Genomic DNA, 18921 nt, shown 5'->3' with positions numbered 1-18921 from the left:
CCTTTCCCCATTTTCCCCATTCCCATTCCTGTTCCCCTTTTCCTCCTTTTCCCCATTCCCATTTCCCCGTTCCCCTTTTCCCCCTCCCATTCCCCATTTCCTTTCCCATTCTCCAATCCCCGTTCCCATTTTCCCCCTTTTCCTCATTCCCCATCCCCTTTTCCCCATTCCCATTTTCCCCGTTCCCGTTGCGGCCCCGCTGCCCTGACCCAGTTTGGGGCCATCCGGGGCCACCCACGGCGAGGGGCGCTAATGAACGCAATTAATGAACGCAATTAACGAACGCGATGAACGCCGGGAACGGGGCCACCGGGAGAGAGCGGCGGCAGCGAGGGGACGGAGAGGGGACCGGGATTGCGGAAACACCGGGAAAAACGGGATTGAACACCGGGAAAACCGGGATTTAACATCGGGAATTCGTGGAAAACACCGGGAAAAACGGGATTGACAACGGGAAATCCTGGGAAACACCGGGAAAAATGGGACTGAGCAGCGGGAAATCATCGGGAAAAACCGGGATTGACAACGGGAAATCATCGGGAAAAACGGGATTGAGCACCGGGAAATCCTGGGAAAACTCAGGAAAAACGGGATTGAACACCGGGAAATCATCGGGAAAACCGGGATTGAACAGCGGGAAATCCTGGAAAAACTCAGGAAAAACGGGATTGAGCACCGGGGATTGCTGAAAAACTGGGATTGAACAGCGGGGATTGCTGGGAAAACATCGGGAAAAACGGGATTGAACACCAGGGATTCCTAAAAAACCGGGATTGAACAGCGGGGATTGCAGAAAACACCGGGAAAAACGGGATTGAGCACGGGAAATCCTGGGAAACATCGGGAAAAACGGGACTGAACACCAGGAAAACTGCAGGAAAACCGGGATTTAACATTGGGGATTCCTGGAAATCATCGGGAAAAACGGGATTGAGCAGCGGGAAATCCTGGAAAAACTCAGGAAAACCGGGATTGAACAGCGGGGATTGCGGAAAACACCGGGAAAAACGGGATTGAACAGCGGGAAAACCGCAGGAAAACCAGGATTTAACATCAGGAATTCCTGGAAATCATCGGGAAAAACGGGATTGAACAGCGGGGATTGCTGGAAAACATCGGGAAAAACGGGATTGAGCAGCGGGAAATCCTGGGAAAACTCAGGAAAAAACGGGATTGACAACGGGGATTGCGGAAAAACCGGGATTGAACACCGGGGATTGCTGGGAAACACCGGGAAAAAGGGGATTGAACAGCGGAATTGCTGGAAATCATCGGGAAAAACGGGATTGAGCGGCGGGAAATCCTGGAAAAACTCAGGAAAACCAGGATTGAACAGTGGGGATTGCGGAAAACACCAGGAAAAACGGGATTGAACATTGAAAAATCCTGGAAAACCGGGATTCAACACCGGGAATTCCTGAAAAAAAATTTCAGGAAAATCTGGATAACATCAGAAAACTGCAGGAATTCCTAGAAAACTTCAGGAAAACCAGGATTGAACACCGGAAAATCCTGGAAAACCGGGATTTAACATCGGGGATTCCTGGAAAACACCGGGAAAACCGGGATTGAACATTGGAAAATCCTGGAAAACCAGGATTTAACATCAGGAATTCCTGGAAAATCTGAGGAAAACCTGGATTTAACACCAGGAAAACCTCAAGAATTCCTGGAAAATCTCAGGAAAAACTGGATTTAACACCAGGGGATTCCTGGAAAACACCGGGAAAACCGTGATTTAACACTGGGAATTCCTGGAAATCATTGGGAAAAACGGGATTTAACACTGGAAATTCATGAAAAATCTCAGGAAAATCTGGATTTTGACACCAGGAAATCTGCAGGAATTGAATTCCTGGAAAATCTCAGGGAAACCTCGAGCAAACCCGGATTTAAGAGCAGGAATTCCTGAAAAACCTTGGGAAAATCTGAATTTAACACTGGAAATTAATGAAAAAATCTCAGGAAAATCTGAGCAACACCAGGAAAACCTCAGGAATTCTTGAGAAACCTCAAGCAAACCTGGATTTAAGAATTCCTGGAAAACCTCGGGAAAATCTGAATTTAACACCAGGAAAACCTCAGGAATTTCTGGAAAACCTCAGGAAAACCTCGAGCAAACCCAGATTTAAAACCAGGAATTCCTGGAAAACCTTGGGAAAATCTGAATTTAACACTGGAAATTCATGAAAAATCTCAGGAAAATCTGAATTTAACACCAGGAAAACCTCAGGAATTCTTGGAAAACCTCAAGCAAACCTGGATTTAAGAATTCCTGGAAAACCTCGGGAAAATCTGAATTTAACACCAGGAAAACCTCAGGAATTCCAGGAAAACCTCGGGAATACTCCAGGAAAGGAAGGAATTCCCACAGTTCCAGCCCCTGCATGCAAACCCCTGGAATAAAATGGGATTTCCTTGGAAAAGGGAAAATTTTTATTGGGAAATGTGGGATGAGGGCAGTGCTGACCCTTCCGAGGGGGAAAAACCGGGAAAATACAAAAAACCGGGAATACAAAACCTGGGAAAAAAACCGGGAAAAAAAAAAAAACGGGGAAAAAACGGAGGATTTTTGGGGATGGGAAGAAGGAGCATCCTGGGAATTTCTGAGATTCCCGAGGATGGGAAATGGAAAATTCCCAAAAAAATAGAATCTCTGGGGCTGGGAATGGCCCCGGCGCTCCCACGGCTCCGGGATGAGATTCCCGAAATTCCAAATCCTGGCACCTCCAGTCTTCAACAGGGGAAGGGTTCAGGCAAGGCCCACCTGGAAATCCGAGAAATCTCTGGAATTGCTGCTTGGATCTCACGGGAAAATCCCAAAAATCCCACAGGGGTTGGGATGCTGTGATTCCCAGGGGGGCTGCTCCATGAATGCCCCCAAATTCATGGGAAAACAGCCCCAAATTCATGGAAAAACAGCCCCAAATCCATGGGAAAATGGTCACAAATTTATGGAAAACCAGCCCCAAATTCATGGAAAAACAGCCCCAAATTCATGGAAAAACAGCCCCAAATCCATGGAAAAACAGCCCAAAATCCCTGGGAAAAACAGCCCCAAATCCATGGGAAAATGGTCACAAATCCCTGGAAAATTAACCCCAAATCCCTGGGAAAACAGCCCCAAAATCCCTGGAAAAACAGCCCCAAATTCATGGAAAAACACCCCAAAATCTCTGGAAAAATATCCCAAAATCCCTGGGAAAATGGCCACAAAATCCCGGGAAAAATAGCCCCAAAATCCATGGAAAACCAGCCCAAAATCCTTGGAAAAATGCCCCCAAAATCCCTGGAAAAATAACATCAAATCCCTGGGAGAACAGCTCGAAATTCCTGGAAAAAAACAACCCCAAATTCCTTGGAAAAATGGCCCCAAAATCTCTGGCAAAAGAGCTCCAAAATTCCTGGAAAAATAAACCCAAATTCTTGGAAAAACAGCCCCAAAATCCCTGGAAAAACAACCTCAAATTCCTTGGAAAAATGGCCCCAAAATCTCTGGAAAAACAACCTCAAATTCCTTGGGAAAATGGCCCCAAAATCTCTGGAAAAACATCTTAAAATCCCTGGAAAAAACAGTCCCAAATGCATGGAAAAACACTCCAAAATCCCTGGGAAAATGGCCAGAAATCCCTGGAAAAATAACCCCAAATTCCTGGAAAAACAGCCCCAAATCCATGGAAAAACACCCCAAAATCTCTGGAAAAATATCCCAAAATCCCTGGGAAAAGAGTCCCAAAATCCCTGGAAAAAACAGCCCCAAATTCATGGAAAAACACCCCAAAATCCCTGGAAAAATAATAATAAATAATAAATAATAAATAATCCCTGGGAGAACAGCTCCAAATTCCTGCAAAAAAACAACCCCAAATTCCTTGGGAAAATGGCCCCAAAATCTCTGGAAAAATAACCCCAAATCCCTGGGAAAATGGTCACAAATCCCTGGAAAAATAGCCCCAAAATCCCTGGAAAAACAGCCCCAAATTCATGGAAAAACAGCCCCAAAATCCTTGGAAAAATGCCCCCAAAATCCCGGGAAAAATAGCCCCAAATCCATGGGAAAATGGTCACAAATTCCTGGAAAAACAGCCCCAAATCCTCTGGAAAAACAGCCCCAAATTCATGGAAAAATGCCCCAAAATCACTGGGAAAATGGCCCCCAAATCCCTGGAAAAATAAACCCAAATTCCTGGGAAAACAGCCCCAAAATCCCTGGAAAAACAACCTCAAATTCCTTGGAAAAATGGTCCCAAAATCTCTGGAAAAATAACCCCAAATCCCTGGGAAAATGGCCACAAATCCCTGGGAAAATAAACCCAAATTCTTGGAAAAACAGCCCCAAAATCTCTGGAAAAATATCCTAAAATCCCTGGAAAAAACAGCCCCAAATCCCTGGAAAAATAGCCCCAAATTCCTGGAAAAACAGCCCCAAATTCATGGAAAAACATCCCAAAATCCCTGGAAAAATAACACCAAATCCCTGGGAGAACAGCTCGAAATTCCTGGAAAAAAACAACCCCAAATTCCTTGGAAAAATGGCCCCAAAATCTCTGGAAAAATATCCCAAAATCCCTGGAAAAAGAGCCCCCAAATCCCGGGAAAAAATAAACCCAAATTCCTGGGAAAACAGCCCCAAAATCCTGGAAAAACAACCTCAAATTCCTTGGAAAAATGGTCCCAAAATCTCTGGAAAATAACCCCAAATCCCTGGAAAATGGCCAAAATCCCTGGAAAAATAAACCCAAATTCTGGAAAAACAGCTCCAATAACCTGGAAAAACAACCTCAAATTCCTTGGAAAAATGCCCCAAAATCTCTGGAAAAATACCCAAATCCATGGGAAAATGCCAAATTCCTGGAAAACCAGCCCCAAATTCCATGGAAAACCCCAAAATCCTGGAAAAAACCCCCAAATCTCTGGAAAAGCAGCCCAATCCATGAAAAACAGTCCCAAATTAATGGAAAACAGCCCAAATTCATGGGAAAAACATCCCAAAATCCCTGGAAAAATAACCCCAAATTCCTGGGAAAATGGTCACAAATCCTGGAAAAAAGCCAAATCCTGAATAACCCCAACCATGGAAAAACATCCCAAAATCCTGGAAAATGCTCCCAAATCCCGGGAAAATAGCCCCAAATCCATGGAAAACAGCCCCAAATTCCTGGAAAAAAACCCAAAACCTCTGGAAAAATACTAACTGGAAAATGCCCCAAATCACTGGGAAAATGGCCACAAATCCATGGAAAAATAACCCCAAATTCCTGGAAAAACAGCCCAAAATCCCTGGGAAAATGGCCACAAATCCATGGAAAACCACCCCAAAATCCATGGAAAACCCCGACATTTTGGGAATTGCGCCCAGAATTTGGGAATTCCCTCCCTCCCAAACCCAGCTCTGATTTTCCCTTCCATTTTTTGGAAAAAAAAAATTCAAAAATTGAGGAGCAAAATCCTCCAAGGAAAGGAGAATTCCCTGGGTGGGGGTTTGGGAATTCCATGGAATTCCATGGAAAATTGGGAATGAGGGAATTCCTGAAATTCCTGACCTGAGGAGAGGCCGGAGCAGCTCAGACGATCCCGAACCTTTCCGCCCTTTTCCGCTTCTTTGCCTGGATTTGGGAAAGGCCAAAAAGAGGGAAAATTCCAGAAATCCCTGAGGAGAATCCCGGGAAAGAGAGGGAGAGGGAAAGGGGAAAATTTTTGATCCCAAAATGGGGGAAAATCCTGGAATTTTGGGGGTTTTCCTGAGGGAAAATGGTCCAAAACACAGGGAATTCCAAACCCCAAATTCCTGGGAAAAAGGCCCAAAAATTCCTGGGAGAAAAGGCCCCAAAATTCCTGGGAAATTGGCCCCAAATCCATGGAAAAACTCCCTAAATCCATGGAAAATGTGCCCTGAATCCATGGAAAATCCCCCCCAAAATCCCTGGATCTCTCAAGGGTTGGGAATTGGGAGGTGGTTTTGGGGTGAGCCCAAGGATCCAAGGAATTCCTGGCTCCAAATCTTAGGAATTCCCCAGCCCCAAATCCTGGGAATTCCTGGCTCAAAATCCTGGCAATTCCTGACCCCAAATCCCAGAATTCTCACCCCAAATTCCAGGAATTCCAGCCCCAAATCCCAGAATTTACCATCCGAGGAATTCTGGCCAAATCCTAGGGAATTCTAAACCCAAATTCCGGAATTCAGCCCAAATCAGGAATTCCTAAACCCAAAATCCTGGAATTCTGCCCAAATTCCTGGAAATTTGGCCCCAAATCCCAGGAATTCTACCAGCAAATGTCCCAGAATTCTCACCCCAAATCCTTGGGAATTTGATTGGGTCCCAAATCCAGGAATTCCTGACCCAAATCCCGGGAATTCCTGACCCCAAATCCCGGAATTCTGGCCCCAAATCCTGGGAAATCTTGTCCCCAAATCCAGGAATTCCTCACCCCAAATCCCAGGAATTCTGGCCCCAAATCCTGGGAATTCTTGTCCCCAAATTCCAGAATTCCAGCCCCAAATCCCAGCAATTCCTGACCCAAATCCTGGGAATTCCTGACCCAAATCCCAGAATTCTGGCCCCAAATCCCAGAATTCCTGACCCCAAATCCCAGGAATTCCTGGCTCCAAACTCTGAGAATTTCTGACCCCAAATCCCGGAATTCCTGGCCCCCAAATCCCGGAATTCTGTCCCCAAATCCCAGGAATTCTGTCCAAATCCCAATCTGACCCAAATCCAGGAATTCCAGCCCCAAATCCTGGGAATTCCTGCCAAATCCCGGAATTCTACCAAATCGGAATTCAGCCCCAAATCCGGAATTCCTGACCCAAATCCGGAATTCTCCTCGACCCTAAATCCCATCGGAATTCCTGACCCCAAATCCGGAATTCCTGGCCCAAATCCTGAATTCTGACCCCAAATCCCGAATTCCAGCCTCAAATCCAGGAATTCCTGCCCAAACCGGAATTCCTGACCCAAATCCGGAATTCTGGCCCCAAATCCGGAATTCCTAGTCCTAAATTCCAGAATTCGCCCAAATCCGAATCTCACCCAAATCCAGAATTCCTGACCAAATCCTGGAATTCTGCCCAAATCCGGCAATTCTGGTCCAAATCCAGGATTCCTGCTCAAATCTGGAATTTCTGACCCCAAATCCCGGGAATTCTCACCCCAAATCCTGGGAATTCCTGACCCAAATTCCAGAATTCAGGCCCAAATCCTGGGAATTCTGGTCCCAAATCCGGAATTCCACTCCAAATCCGGAATTCTGACCCAAATCCCGAGAATTCTGGACCCAAATCCGGGAATTCTGTCCCAAATTCGAATTCCAGCCAAATCACAATTCTGACCAAATCCTGGAATTCCTAGCCCAAATTCCAGGAATTCCAGGCTCCAAACTCTGGAATTCTGCCCCAAATCCTGGGAATTCTTGTCCCCAAATTCCAGAATTCCAGCCCAAATCCAGATTCCTCACCCAAAATCCCGGAATTCCGACCCAAATCCGGAATTCCTGGCTCCAAATTCCAGAATTCCACCCAAATCCCGGAATTCCGACCCCAAATCCCGGGAATTTCCAGCCCCACCTCGGAGTCCTCGGCGGCGCCGGCCCCGGTGACGATCCCGAACCTTTCCTTCCTCTTCTTCAGCTTCTCATCCTCCTCACTCTGGGAACGGGAATGTCGGGAATGTCGGGAATGGATCCCTGGGAAACCCAATCCCCAAAAACCCAAAATTCCCAAAAAATCCCAATTCCCAAAAACCCCAATCCCCCAAACGACAAAATTCAAAAAACTCCAAAATTCCCAATAATCCCAACTCCCAATAATCCCAAGTCCTAAAATTCCCAAAATTCCCAAACCCCAAAATTCCAAAAAATCCCAATTCCAAAAACCCCAACCCTCAAAACCCCAAAATTCCAAAACACCCAAACCCCAAAATTCCCAAAAACCACAATTCCCAAAAACCCCAATTCCCAAAAACCCAAAATTCCCAAAAACCCCAATTCCCAAAAACCCAAAATTCCAAAACACCCAAAATTCCAAAAACCCAAGTCCCAAAAATCCCAATCCCAAAACCCAATCCAAAAATCCCAAAACCCAATCCCAAAAAACCCAATTCCAAAAAAACCAATCCCAAAAACCCCAACCCAAAAACCAAAATCCAAAACCAAACGCAAAATTCCCAAAAACCCCAATTCCCAAAACCCCAAATTTCCCAAAATCCCAACTCCCCAAAAACCCAAAATTCCCAAAAATCCCAAACCCCAAAAAAACCAAATTCCCAAAAACCCCATTCCCAAAAACCAAAATTCCCAAAATTCAAATCCCAAAACCCATCCAAATCCAAAATCCCAAACCCCAAAATTCCAAAACACCCAAAAACCACAATTCCCAAAAAACCCAAATTCCAAAAAACCCCAATCCCCAAAACTCCAAAATTCCCAAAAAAACCCAAACCCCAAAATTCCAAAAAGCCCCAATCCTCAAAACCCTAAAATTCCAAAAATCCCAAAATCCAAATTCCCAATTTCCCAAAAACCCCAAAATTCCCAAAAAACCAAACCCCAAAATTCCCAAAAAACCCCAATCCCCAAAATACCCAAATTCCCAAAAACCCCAATTCCAAAACCCAATCCCAAAACAAATTCCAAATTCCCAAACCAAAAACCAAATTCCAAAAACTCCAATCCTCAAAACCCCAAAATTCCCAAAAACCAATCCCAAAACCCCAAAATTCCAAAAACCCAATCCCAAACCCTAAAATTCCCAAAGATCAATCCAAAAAACCAAATTCCCAAAATAACCCAATTCCCAAAAACCCAAAATTCCAAAACTCAATCCCAAACCCAAAATTCCCAAAAACCCAATTCCCAAAACCCAAATTCCCAAAATCACCCAAACCCAAAATTCCCAAAACCCCAATTCCCAAAAACCCAATTTCAAAAACCCAATCCCCAAAAACTCCAAAATTCCAAAAAAACCCAAATCCAAAAATTCCAAAAAACGCAACCTCAAACCCAAAATTCCCAAAAATCAAATCCAAATTCCATCCAAAACCCCAAAATTCCAAAAAACCCAACCCAGGGCTGGAAAATTTGGAATTTTGGGATAATCCTGGGGTGGGAAGGGCACTCCTGGCATTCCCAGAATTCCCAAAATTCCCAAAATTCCCAAAATTCCCAACTCTCACCTTCCTGGAGAGGGAGGAGACGTTGAGGCCGAACCTCTGGGCCCTTTCCTTGAGCTTTTCCAGGTTTATCTGGGAAAAGGAAATTTGGGATTTGGGATCCTTGGGATTTCCAAAAATTCCCAAAATTCCTCAGCTCTGGGGGCTTTTCCAGAGGGGCTGATCCTGGGAAAATTCCAGGGGGGTTTTGGGGGATTTCAACCCAAAATTCCAATGGAATTCCCAAAATTCCACCCCAATTCCCAATGGAATTCCCAAAATTCCACCCCAATTCCCAATGGAATTCCCAAAATTCCACCCTAAATCCTCAAAATTCTGCCCCAATTTCCAATGGAATTCCCAAAATTCCACCCTAATTTCCCATTGGAATTCTCCAAATTCCACCCAAATTCCCAAAATTCCACCCAAATTCCCAAAATTCCACCCAAATTCCCAAAATCCCCCCAAATTCCCAAAATTTCACCCAAATTCCCAAAATTAAATGGGAATTCCCAAAATTCCACTCAAATTCCCAAATTTCATTGGAATTCTGCATTCCACAAAATTCCCAAAATTCCCACTCAATTCACAATATTCCGCAAATTCCCAAAATTATGGGAATTTCCCAAAATTCCACCCAAATTCCCAAAATTAAATGGGAATTCCCAAAATTCCACTCAAATTCCCAAATTTCACCCAAATTCCCAAAATTCCACCCAAATTCCCAAATTTCCCATTGGAATTCTCCAAATTCCACCCAAATTCCCAAATTTCACCCAAATTCCCAAAATTCCACCCAAATTCCCAAAATTAATGGGAATTCCCAAATTCTCTCAAATTCCCAAAATTCCACCATAATTCCCAAATTCCCATTGGAATTCTCCAAATTCCACCCAAATTCCCAAAATCCCCCCAAATTCCCAAATTTCACCCAAATTCCCAAAATTAGATGGGAATTCCCAAAATTCCACCCAAATTCCCAAATTCCACTCAAATTCCCAAATTTCCCATTGGAATTCTCCAAATTCCGCCCAAATTCCCAAAATTCCACTCAAATTCCCCAATTTCACCCATCCCAAAATCACCCATTCAAATTCCATGGCAATCCCAGATTTCCTCACCGTGGGTTTGGAGTCTCCTGAGAGCCCTGGAAAAGGAGAAAAAATTCCCATCAGGAATTGGCCAAAATTCCCAAATTCCAGCCCAGAACTGGGAATTCTCAGGAATTCCAGGAAAATCCCAACTCTGGATTTTTTTGGGATGAGAAATTCCAAAAAAATCCAGGAAAATTTGGGATTTTTTCCATCAAATCCCAAAATTCCTGCTCCCAGAAATGTGGGAAAAGGGGAATTTGGAATTCCAGGGAATTCTCAGAATTTCAGGAATTCTCAGAATTTCAGGAATTTTCTCTCCTCACCTTTTGTGGGAATTGTGGCCAAGCCAAACCTGTGGGAATGAAAAAAAAAATGGGAATTAGGGCTGGAATTTTGGGAATTAGGGCAAAAATTCCCATAAATTCCTTTTTTCCCAGAGTTCCCCAATCCCAGGGATGAACAATTCCCAAAAATCCCAAAAAATTCCCAAAAAATCCCACAAAATTCCCCAAAAATCCTTCAAATTCCCACAAAATCCCGTAAAATTCCCAAAAATTCCTCCAAATTCCAAAGATTTGGAATCCTCTGGGAATTCCAGCCCAGCCCATTCAGGCAGGGATCCCAAATTCCCAAATTTCCTCCCAAAATTCCCAAATTTCTCCCTCAAATCCCCAAATTTCCCTCTAAAATTCCCAAATTTCCTCCCAAAATTCCCAAATTTCCCTCTAAAATTCCCAAATTTCCTCCAGAATTCCCAAATTTCCCCCCAAAAATTCCCAATTTTCTCCCCAAAATTCCCACATTTCCCCTCAAATTTCTCCCTCAAATCCCCAAATTTCCCTCTAAAATTCCCAAATTTCCTCCAAAATTCCCAAATTTCCCCCTAAAATTCCAAAATTTCCTCCAGAATTCCCACATTTCCCCCCAGAATTCCAAAATTTCTCCCTCAAATCCCCAAATCTCCCTCTAAAATCCCCAAATTTCCCCCAAAAATTCCCAATTTTCGCCCTAAAATTCCCACATTTCCCTCAAAATTCTCAAATTCCTCCCAAAATCCCCAAATTTCTCCCTAAAATCCCCAAATTTCCTCCCAAAATTCCCAAATCTCCCTCTAAAATTCCCAAATTTCCTCCAGAATTCCCGATTTTCCCCCCAAAATTCCCAAAATTCCCGAATTTACCGCGCTGCCCTCGCTGCCTTTTTGCTCTCCAGGCTGACGGGGACGTTGAACCTCTCGGCCCTTTTCTGCATCCTCTGGAAAATGGGAAAAATTTTAAAAAAATATGGAATTTTGGGATTTTCCAGCAAAAAATTGGGATTTTCCAGCAAAAAATTGGGATTTTCCAGCAAAAAATTGGGATTTTTTTGAGAAAATTGGGATTTTTTTGGAGAAAATTGGGATTTTTTTGGAGAAAATTGGGATTTTTTTTGGAGAAAATTGGGATTTTTTTTGGAGAAAATTGGGATTTTTTTTGGAGAAAATTGGGATTTTTTTTGGAGAAAATTGGGATTTTTTTGGAGAAAATTGGGATTTTTTTTGGAGAAAATTGGGATTTTTTTGGGAGAAAATTGGGATTTTTTTTGGAGAAAATTGGGATTTTTTTGGAGAAAATTGGGGTTTTTTTTTGGAGAAAATTGGGATTTTTTTGGAGAAAATTGGGATTTTTTTGGAGAAAATTGGGAATTTTTTTGGAGAAAATTGGGATTTTTTGGAGAAAATTGGGAATTTTTTGGAGAAAATTGGGAATTTTTTGGAGAAAATTGGGATTTTTTTTTGGAGAAAATTGGGATTTTCCAGCAAAAAATTGGGATTTTTTTTGGAGAAAATTGAGATTTTTTTTGGAGAAAATTGGGATTTTTTTTTTTGGAGAAAATTGGGATTTTTTTGGAGAAAATTGGGATTTTCAGCAAAAAATTGGGATTTTTTTTTGGGAAAATTGGGATTTTTTTTGGAGAAAATTGGGATTTTTTTTTTTGGAGAAAATTGGGATTTTTTTTGGAGAAAATTGGGATTTTTTTGGAGAAAATTGGGATTTTTTTTTTGAGAAAATTGGGATTTTTTTTTGGAGAAAATTGGGATTTTTTTTGGAGAAAATTGGGATTTTTTTTGGAGAAAATTGGGAATTTTTTGGAGAAAATTGGGATTTTTTTTGGAGAAAATTGGGATTTTTTTTGGAGAAAATTGGGATTTTTTTGGAGAAAATTGGGATTTTTTTTTGGAGAAAATTGGGATTTTTTTGGAGAAAATTGGGAATTTTTTTGGAGAAAATTGGGATTTTTTTTGGAGAAAATTGGGATTTTTTTTGGAGAAAATTGGGATTTTTTTTTTGGAGAAAATTGGGATTTTTTTGGAGAAAATTGGGATTTTTTTTGGAGAAAATTGGGATTTTTTTTGGAGAAAATTGGGATTTTTTTGGAGAAAATTGGGATTTTTTGGGAGAAAATTGAGACTTTTTTTGGAGAAAATTGGGGATTTTTTTGGAGAAAATTGGGATTTTTTTTGGGAAAATTGGGAAATTTTTTTGGAAAATTGGGATTTTTTTGGAGAAAATTGGGAATTTTTTTTGGAGAAAATTGGGATTTTTCTGAGAAAATTACGATTTTTTTTGGAGAAAATTGGGATTTTTTTGGAGAAAATTGGGATTTTTTTTTGGAGAAAATTGGGATTTTTTTTGGAGAAAATTGGGATTTTTTTTTGAGAAAATTGGGATTTTTTTTTGAGAAAATTGGGAATTTTTTTGGAGAAAATTGGGATTTTTTTTGGAGAAAATTGGGATTTTTTTTTGAGAAAATTGGGATTTTTTGGAGAAAATTGGGATTTTTTTGGAGAAAATTGGGATTTTTTTGGAGAAAATTGGGATTTTTTTTGAGAAAATTGGGAATTTTTTTGGGAAAATGGATTTTTTGGAGAAAATTGGGATTTTTTTTTTGGAGAAAATTGGGATTTTTTTGGAGAAAATTGGGATTTTTTTTGGAGAAAATTGGGAATTTTTTATGGAGAAAATTGGGATTTTTCCCGTGGTTTTACCTCCATCTGGGAGATTTCTGAGTTGATTTTCACCACTTTCTTCTCCTGGATCCTGGAAAAAAATTGGGAAAAAAATCAGGGAAGCTCCAGAGGGGTTTGGGATTCCCAGAATTCCCAGAATTCCCCAAAATTCCCCGTTTTCCAGCCCCTCATTCCCGGTTTTTCCTGGGAATTCTCCGCACTCACAATTCCGGAGATTTCGCCGGCGCCTCCTCAACCACGGCCGGCGGCTCCGGCGCCTTCGGCTCCTCCTCCTGGAATCCGGAAAATCCATGGAAAAACAGAAAATCCATGGGAAATCCATGGGAAATCCATGGGAAATCCATGGGAAATATGGAAAAATCCATTAAAAACCCCATAAAATCCATGGGAAATCCATAAAAAACCCAATAAAACCATGAAAAATTCACGGGAAGTCTGGAAAATCCATGGGAAATCCATAAAATCCATGGGAAATCCATAAAATCCATGGGGAAATCCATAAAAAACCATAAAACCTATGGGAAATCCATGAAATTCCGGGAAATCCATGGGAAATCCATAAAACCATAAAATCCATGGAAAAACCATGGGAAATCCATAAAAAACCATAAAATTCATGGAAAATCCATGGGAAATCCATAAAAGACCATAAAATCCATGGAAATATATGGGAAACTCATAAAATCCATGGAAAATCCATAAAAATCCATAAAAAAACCATAAAATCCACAGAAATCCACGGAAAATCCATAAAATCCATGGGAAATCCATGGGAAATTTATAAAATCCATGGGAAAGCCATGGGAAATCCATAAAATCCATGGGAAATCCATGGAAAAACCATAAAATCCATGGGAAATCCATGGGAAATCCATAAAATCCATGGGAAATCCATGGAAAATCCATGGGAAATCCATGGGAAATCCATAAAATCCATGGGAAATCCATGGGAAATCCACAGGAAATACAAAAAATCCATAAAATCCATGGGAAATCCACAGGAAATACAAAAAATCCATAAAATCCATGGGAAATCCACAGGAAAACCCATGGAAAAATCTACAAAAATTTATGGGAAACCCATGGAAATCCCATAAAAAACCCAATAAAATCCATGGAAAATTCATGGGAAATCCATGGAAAATCCAGAAAATCCATGGGAAACCAATAAATAAACCCCATAAAATTAATGGGAAATCCATAAAAACCCATAAAATCTATGGGAAATCCATGGGAAATCCATAAAAAAAACATAAAATCCATGGGAAATCCATAAAATCCATAAAAAAAACATAAAATCCATGGAAAATCCATAAAATCCATGGGAAATCCATGGAAAAGCCACAAAAAAACCACAGCATCTCAGGCACCAAACCCAACGGATTCAGCCCCAAAAAAAGACGATGAAAATGCAAAAATGATTGAAATTCTGGAAATGATTGAAATTCTGGGAATGATTGAAATTCTGGAAATGATTGAAATTCTGGAAATGATTGAAATTCTGGAAATGATTGAAATTCTGGAAATGATTGAAATTCTGGAAATGATTGAAATTCTGGAATGTTGCCTCATTCCCACCCCAAACCTGGCAGAAATTCATAAAATCCATGGGAAATCCATGGGAAATCCATGGGAAATCCACCGGAAATCCATTAAAAACCCATAAAATCCATGGGAAATCCATGGAATATCCAGAAAACCCATGGGAAATCCATGGGAAACCCATAAAATCCATGGGAAATATGGAAAATCCATGGGAAATCCATGGGAAATATGGAAAAATCCATAAAAAACCCCATAAAATCCATGGGAAATCCATGGGAAATCCATAAAAAACCCATAAAATCCATGGGAAATCCACGGAAAACCTCTAAAATCCATGGAAAATATGGAAAATCCATGGAAAATCCATAAAAAACCCATAAAATCCATGGGAAATCCACAGAAAACCCATAAAATCCATGGAAAATCCATGGGAAATCCATAAAAAACCATGAAATCCATGGGAAATCCATAAAATCCATGGAAAATCCATGGGAAATCCACAGGAAATACAAAAAATCCATAAAATCCATGGGAAATCCACAGGAAAACCCATGGAAAAATCTACAAAAATTTATGGGAAACCCATGGAAATCCCAAAAAAAAAACCCCATAAAATCCATGGGAAATCCATGGGAAATCCACAGAAAAGCAGGAGCACCCCAGGCACCAAACCCAACGGATTCAGCCCCAAAAAAAGACGATGAAAATGCAAAAATGATTGAAATTCTGGAAATGATTGAAATTCTGGGAATGATTGAAATTCCAGAAATGATTGAAATTCTGGAACGTTCCCTCATTCCCACCCCAAACCCTGCAGAAATTCGGGATGATCCCAAAATTCCTGACCTCGATCTCCTCTCCCAGCACGTCCTCCTCGTTGGGCTCCTCCTCGGCTGCGGAGGAAAAGCAGGGAAAGGTCAGAGGGGCGGAATTCTTTGAAATTCTGGGAAAATGAGAATTTTTTTGGGGTTTTTTGGGGGTTTTTTGGGGTTTTTTTGGGGGTTTTTTTGAGGGGTTTTTGAGGTGGTTTTTTGGGGTTTTTTTGTGGTTTTTGGGGGGGGGGGGTTGGGGTTTTTTTGGGGGGGTTTTGGGGGATTTTGGGTGTTTTTTGGGGGTTTCTGGGGGGTTTTTGGGATTTTTGGGGTTTTTTTGGGATTTTTTGGTTTTTTTGGGGGGTTTTTTTGGGGGTTTTTTGGGTGATTTTTTGGGGATTTTTTTGGTTTTTTTTGGGGGGGGGTTTGGGTTTTTGGGGTTTTTTTGGGGGTTTTTTGGGGGGGTTTTGGGGTTTTTTTGGGGGGGTTTTTGGGGTTTTTTTTGGGGCTTTTTTGGGTTTTTTTGGGGGTTTTTTGGGGTTTGTTTTTTTTTTTTTGGGGGGGGGTTGGGGTTTTGGGGTTTTTTTTGGGGTTTTTTTGGGGGGATTTTTGGGGGTTTTTGGGGTTTTTTTTGGGGGGGTTTTGGGGGGTTTTTGGGGTTTTTTTTGGGGTTTTTTTTGGGGGGGGTTTTGGGGGTTTTTTGGGTTTTTTTTGGGGGGTTTTGGATTTTTTGGGGGGGGGGTTTGGGGGTTTTTTTGGGTTTTTTTGGGGTTTTTGGGGTTTTTTTTTGGGGGGTTTTTTTTTTGGGGTGGGGTTTTTGGGGGTTGGGTTTTGGGGGTTTTTGGGGTTTTTTGGGGTTTTTTTTTGGGGTTTTTTTGGGGGGGTTTGGGGGATTTGGGGGTTTTTTGGGTTTTTTGGGGGGGTTTGGGTTTTTGGGTTTTTTTGGGGGTTTTTGGGGGTTTTTGGGGTTTTTGGGGTTTTTTGGGGTTTTTTTGGGGGGGTTTGGGTTTTGGGGGATTTTTGGGGATTTTTGGGGGGTTTTTGGGGGTTTTTTTGGGGGTTTTTTTTGGGGGGTTTTGGTTTTTTGGGGGTTTTTTTGGGGGGTTTTGGGTTTTTTTGGGGGTTTTTTTGGGGGTGTTTGGGGTTTTTGGGTTTTGGGGGTTTTTTGGGGGATTTTTGGGCATTTTTGGGGTTTTTTTGGGGGGGTTTTTGGGGGCACCCACCGTGCTCCTCCAGGTAGGCCTGCAGGCGGTGGATCAGGTCCTGCTTGTTGCCCTTGGCCTCCAGGCCCCGCGCCAGGCACTCCTGCTTCAGCTCTGCCAGCTGGGCACGGCCGGGGCACCTCAGGGACCCCCTCAGGGACCCCCTCAGGGACCCCCAGATCCCCCCCAAATCCCCTCAGGACCCCCTCAGGGACCCCGGGACCCCAGATCTCCTCAGGGACCCCGCACAGGGATCCCATACAGGGACCCCAGATCCCCCTCAGGGAACCCCACACAGGGACCCAGGGACCCCTCAGGGATCCCCCAAATCCCCTCAGGGATCCCCCACGTAGGAACTCCCTTCAAACCCCTCAGGACCCCCATACAGGGACCCGGACCCCAGATCCCCCTCAGGAACCCCATACAAGACCCCAGATCCCTCCCAATCCCTCAGGGACCCCGCACAGGGACCCGGGACCCCTCAGGGACCCCCAAATCCCCCTCAGGGATCCCCCACACAGGGACCCCAGGGACCCCCAAATCTCCTTCAGGACCTCCATACAGACCCCTAGATCCCCCAATCTCTCAGGGACCCCCAGATCTCCCTCAGGGATCCCCCAAATCCCCCTCAGGACCCCCCACATAGGAACTCCCTTCAAACCCCCTCAGGGACCCCCATACAGGAACCCCCCAGGGACCCCCAAATCCCCCTCAGGGATCCCACTCAGGACCCTCAAATCCCCCTCAGGACCCCATGTAGGAACTCCCTTCAAACCCCAGGGACCCCCATACAGGGACCCCCAGATCCCCTCAGGGAACCCAGATCCCCCTCAGGACCCGCACAGGACCCCCAGGACCCCAGATCCCAAATCCCCTCAGGGATCCCCCACATAGGAACTCCCTTCAAACCCCACAGGGACCCGTACAGGAACCCCCAGATCCCTCTCAGGATCCCCAAATCCCCTCAGGACCCCTGCCAGGACCCCCTCAGGACCCATCAAAGCCCCTCAGGACTCCCACCCAGATCCCACCCAGGATCCCCTCAGACCAATGCCAGGATCCCCTCAGGACCCCCATACAGGACCCCCCCAGGGACCCCCAGATTCCCCTCAGGACCCCCACCCAGGATCCCCTCAGGACCCCTCAGACCAACTCCACGACCCCCTCAGGGGCCCTCAGAGGCACAAAGATCCTTCTCAGGACTCCTCAGACCTTGAGATGCCTCCAAATCCCCCTCAGGACCCCCACCCAGGACCCCCTCAGCGCCCCCCATATCCCCCTCAGGACCCCCTCAGGGACCCTCAGAGCCTCCCAGGGTCTGTTCAGACCCTCAGAGCTCCATCAGAACTTTTCAGAGCCCCCCATATCCCCCTCAGGACCCCCCAAACTCCACCAGATCCCCCTCAGACCCTCAGAGCTCCCTCAGGGACCCCTCAGACTCTCAGAATCCCCTCAAAACCCTCCCAGATCCCCCTTAGGACACCTCAAAGTCCCCTCAGACCCTAACGGCCCCCTGAGAACTCCCTCAAGACCACCTCAGAGCCCCCTCAGGGCTCCCTCAAAGCCTCAGATCCTCCTCAGGGACCCTCAGAGCCCACTCAGACCCGCATGGTCCCCCCAGAGCCCCCGGTCCGTTTCCCGCCGTTCCCCCGCGCGTTCCCGCAGTCCCAGCCGCTCCTCCCGGGGCTGTCCCGCTTGCCGGGCTCTGTCCCCGCTCCGCCCGGGGCTGTCCCGGTTCCCGGGCTCTGTCCCGGCTGTCTCCCCGCCCTTTTCCCGGCCCCGCTCCCGCTCCCAGCGGCACCTTCAGCTTGTGCAGCTCCACCGGCTCCGCCGCCATCTTGTCACCCCCTCGCCGACCCCGCCCCTCACGCCGCCCCGGCCAATCAGCGCCGCGCGTCCTCCGCCGCCCCGCCCAAACGTGCCGCTCGCCATTGGTCAGCGCTGCCGGCAGCATCGGCCGGTGATTGGTCGGTCGAGTGCTGGAGGCGGGGCGGTATTGACTGACGTGCAGATGAACCAATAGAAATAGGGAAGTGCTAAGCGGCGGCCAATGGAAAGAGAGGGCGGGAAACGCGGACTTCCGGGAGGTGTGGCCGCGACCAGAGCGGGGTC

At 44.3% G+C, this 18921-nt stretch overlaps 1 protein-coding gene across 2 annotated transcripts; it reads right to left on the bottom strand.

The window, feature by feature from the left end:
* Positions 1-2413: 2413 nt before the first annotated feature.
* On the bottom strand, positions 2414-18663 carry SARNP (SAP domain containing ribonucleoprotein). 2 transcript variants are annotated; one of them, XM_064734865.1, is made up of 12 exons: positions 18611-18663; positions 16831-16930; positions 15642-15688; positions 13455-13522; positions 13269-13320; positions 11421-11494; positions 10564-10592; positions 10268-10293; positions 9171-9239; positions 7565-7645; positions 5544-5606; positions 2414-2767 (listed from the first exon to the last, which is right to left on the bottom strand). In XM_064734865.1, the coding sequence occupies exons 1-11, from the start codon at positions 18644-18646 to the stop codon at positions 5565-5567; spliced, it is 624 nt and encodes a 207-aa protein (XP_064590935.1). In that variant the 5' UTR covers positions 18647-18663; the 3' UTR covers positions 2414-2767; positions 5544-5564. The 2 variants fall into 2 exon arrangements, with proteins under 2 accessions (XP_064590935.1, XP_064590936.1); XM_064734866.1 differs by lacking the exon at positions 9171-9239 and having other exon boundaries at positions 2631-2767.
* Between the last annotated feature and the right edge of the window lie 258 nt (positions 18664-18921).

Source organism: Zonotrichia leucophrys, chromosome 29 (genome assembly GCF_028769735.1).
Source record: "Zonotrichia leucophrys gambelii isolate GWCS_2022_RI chromosome 29, RI_Zleu_2.0, whole genome shotgun sequence".
In the NCBI taxonomy this organism is placed as follows: Eukaryota; Metazoa; Chordata; class Aves; order Passeriformes; family Passerellidae; genus Zonotrichia; species Zonotrichia leucophrys.
The sequence above is the reverse complement of the archived record's forward strand: the minus strand, read 5'-3'. Positions and strand labels throughout refer to the sequence as shown.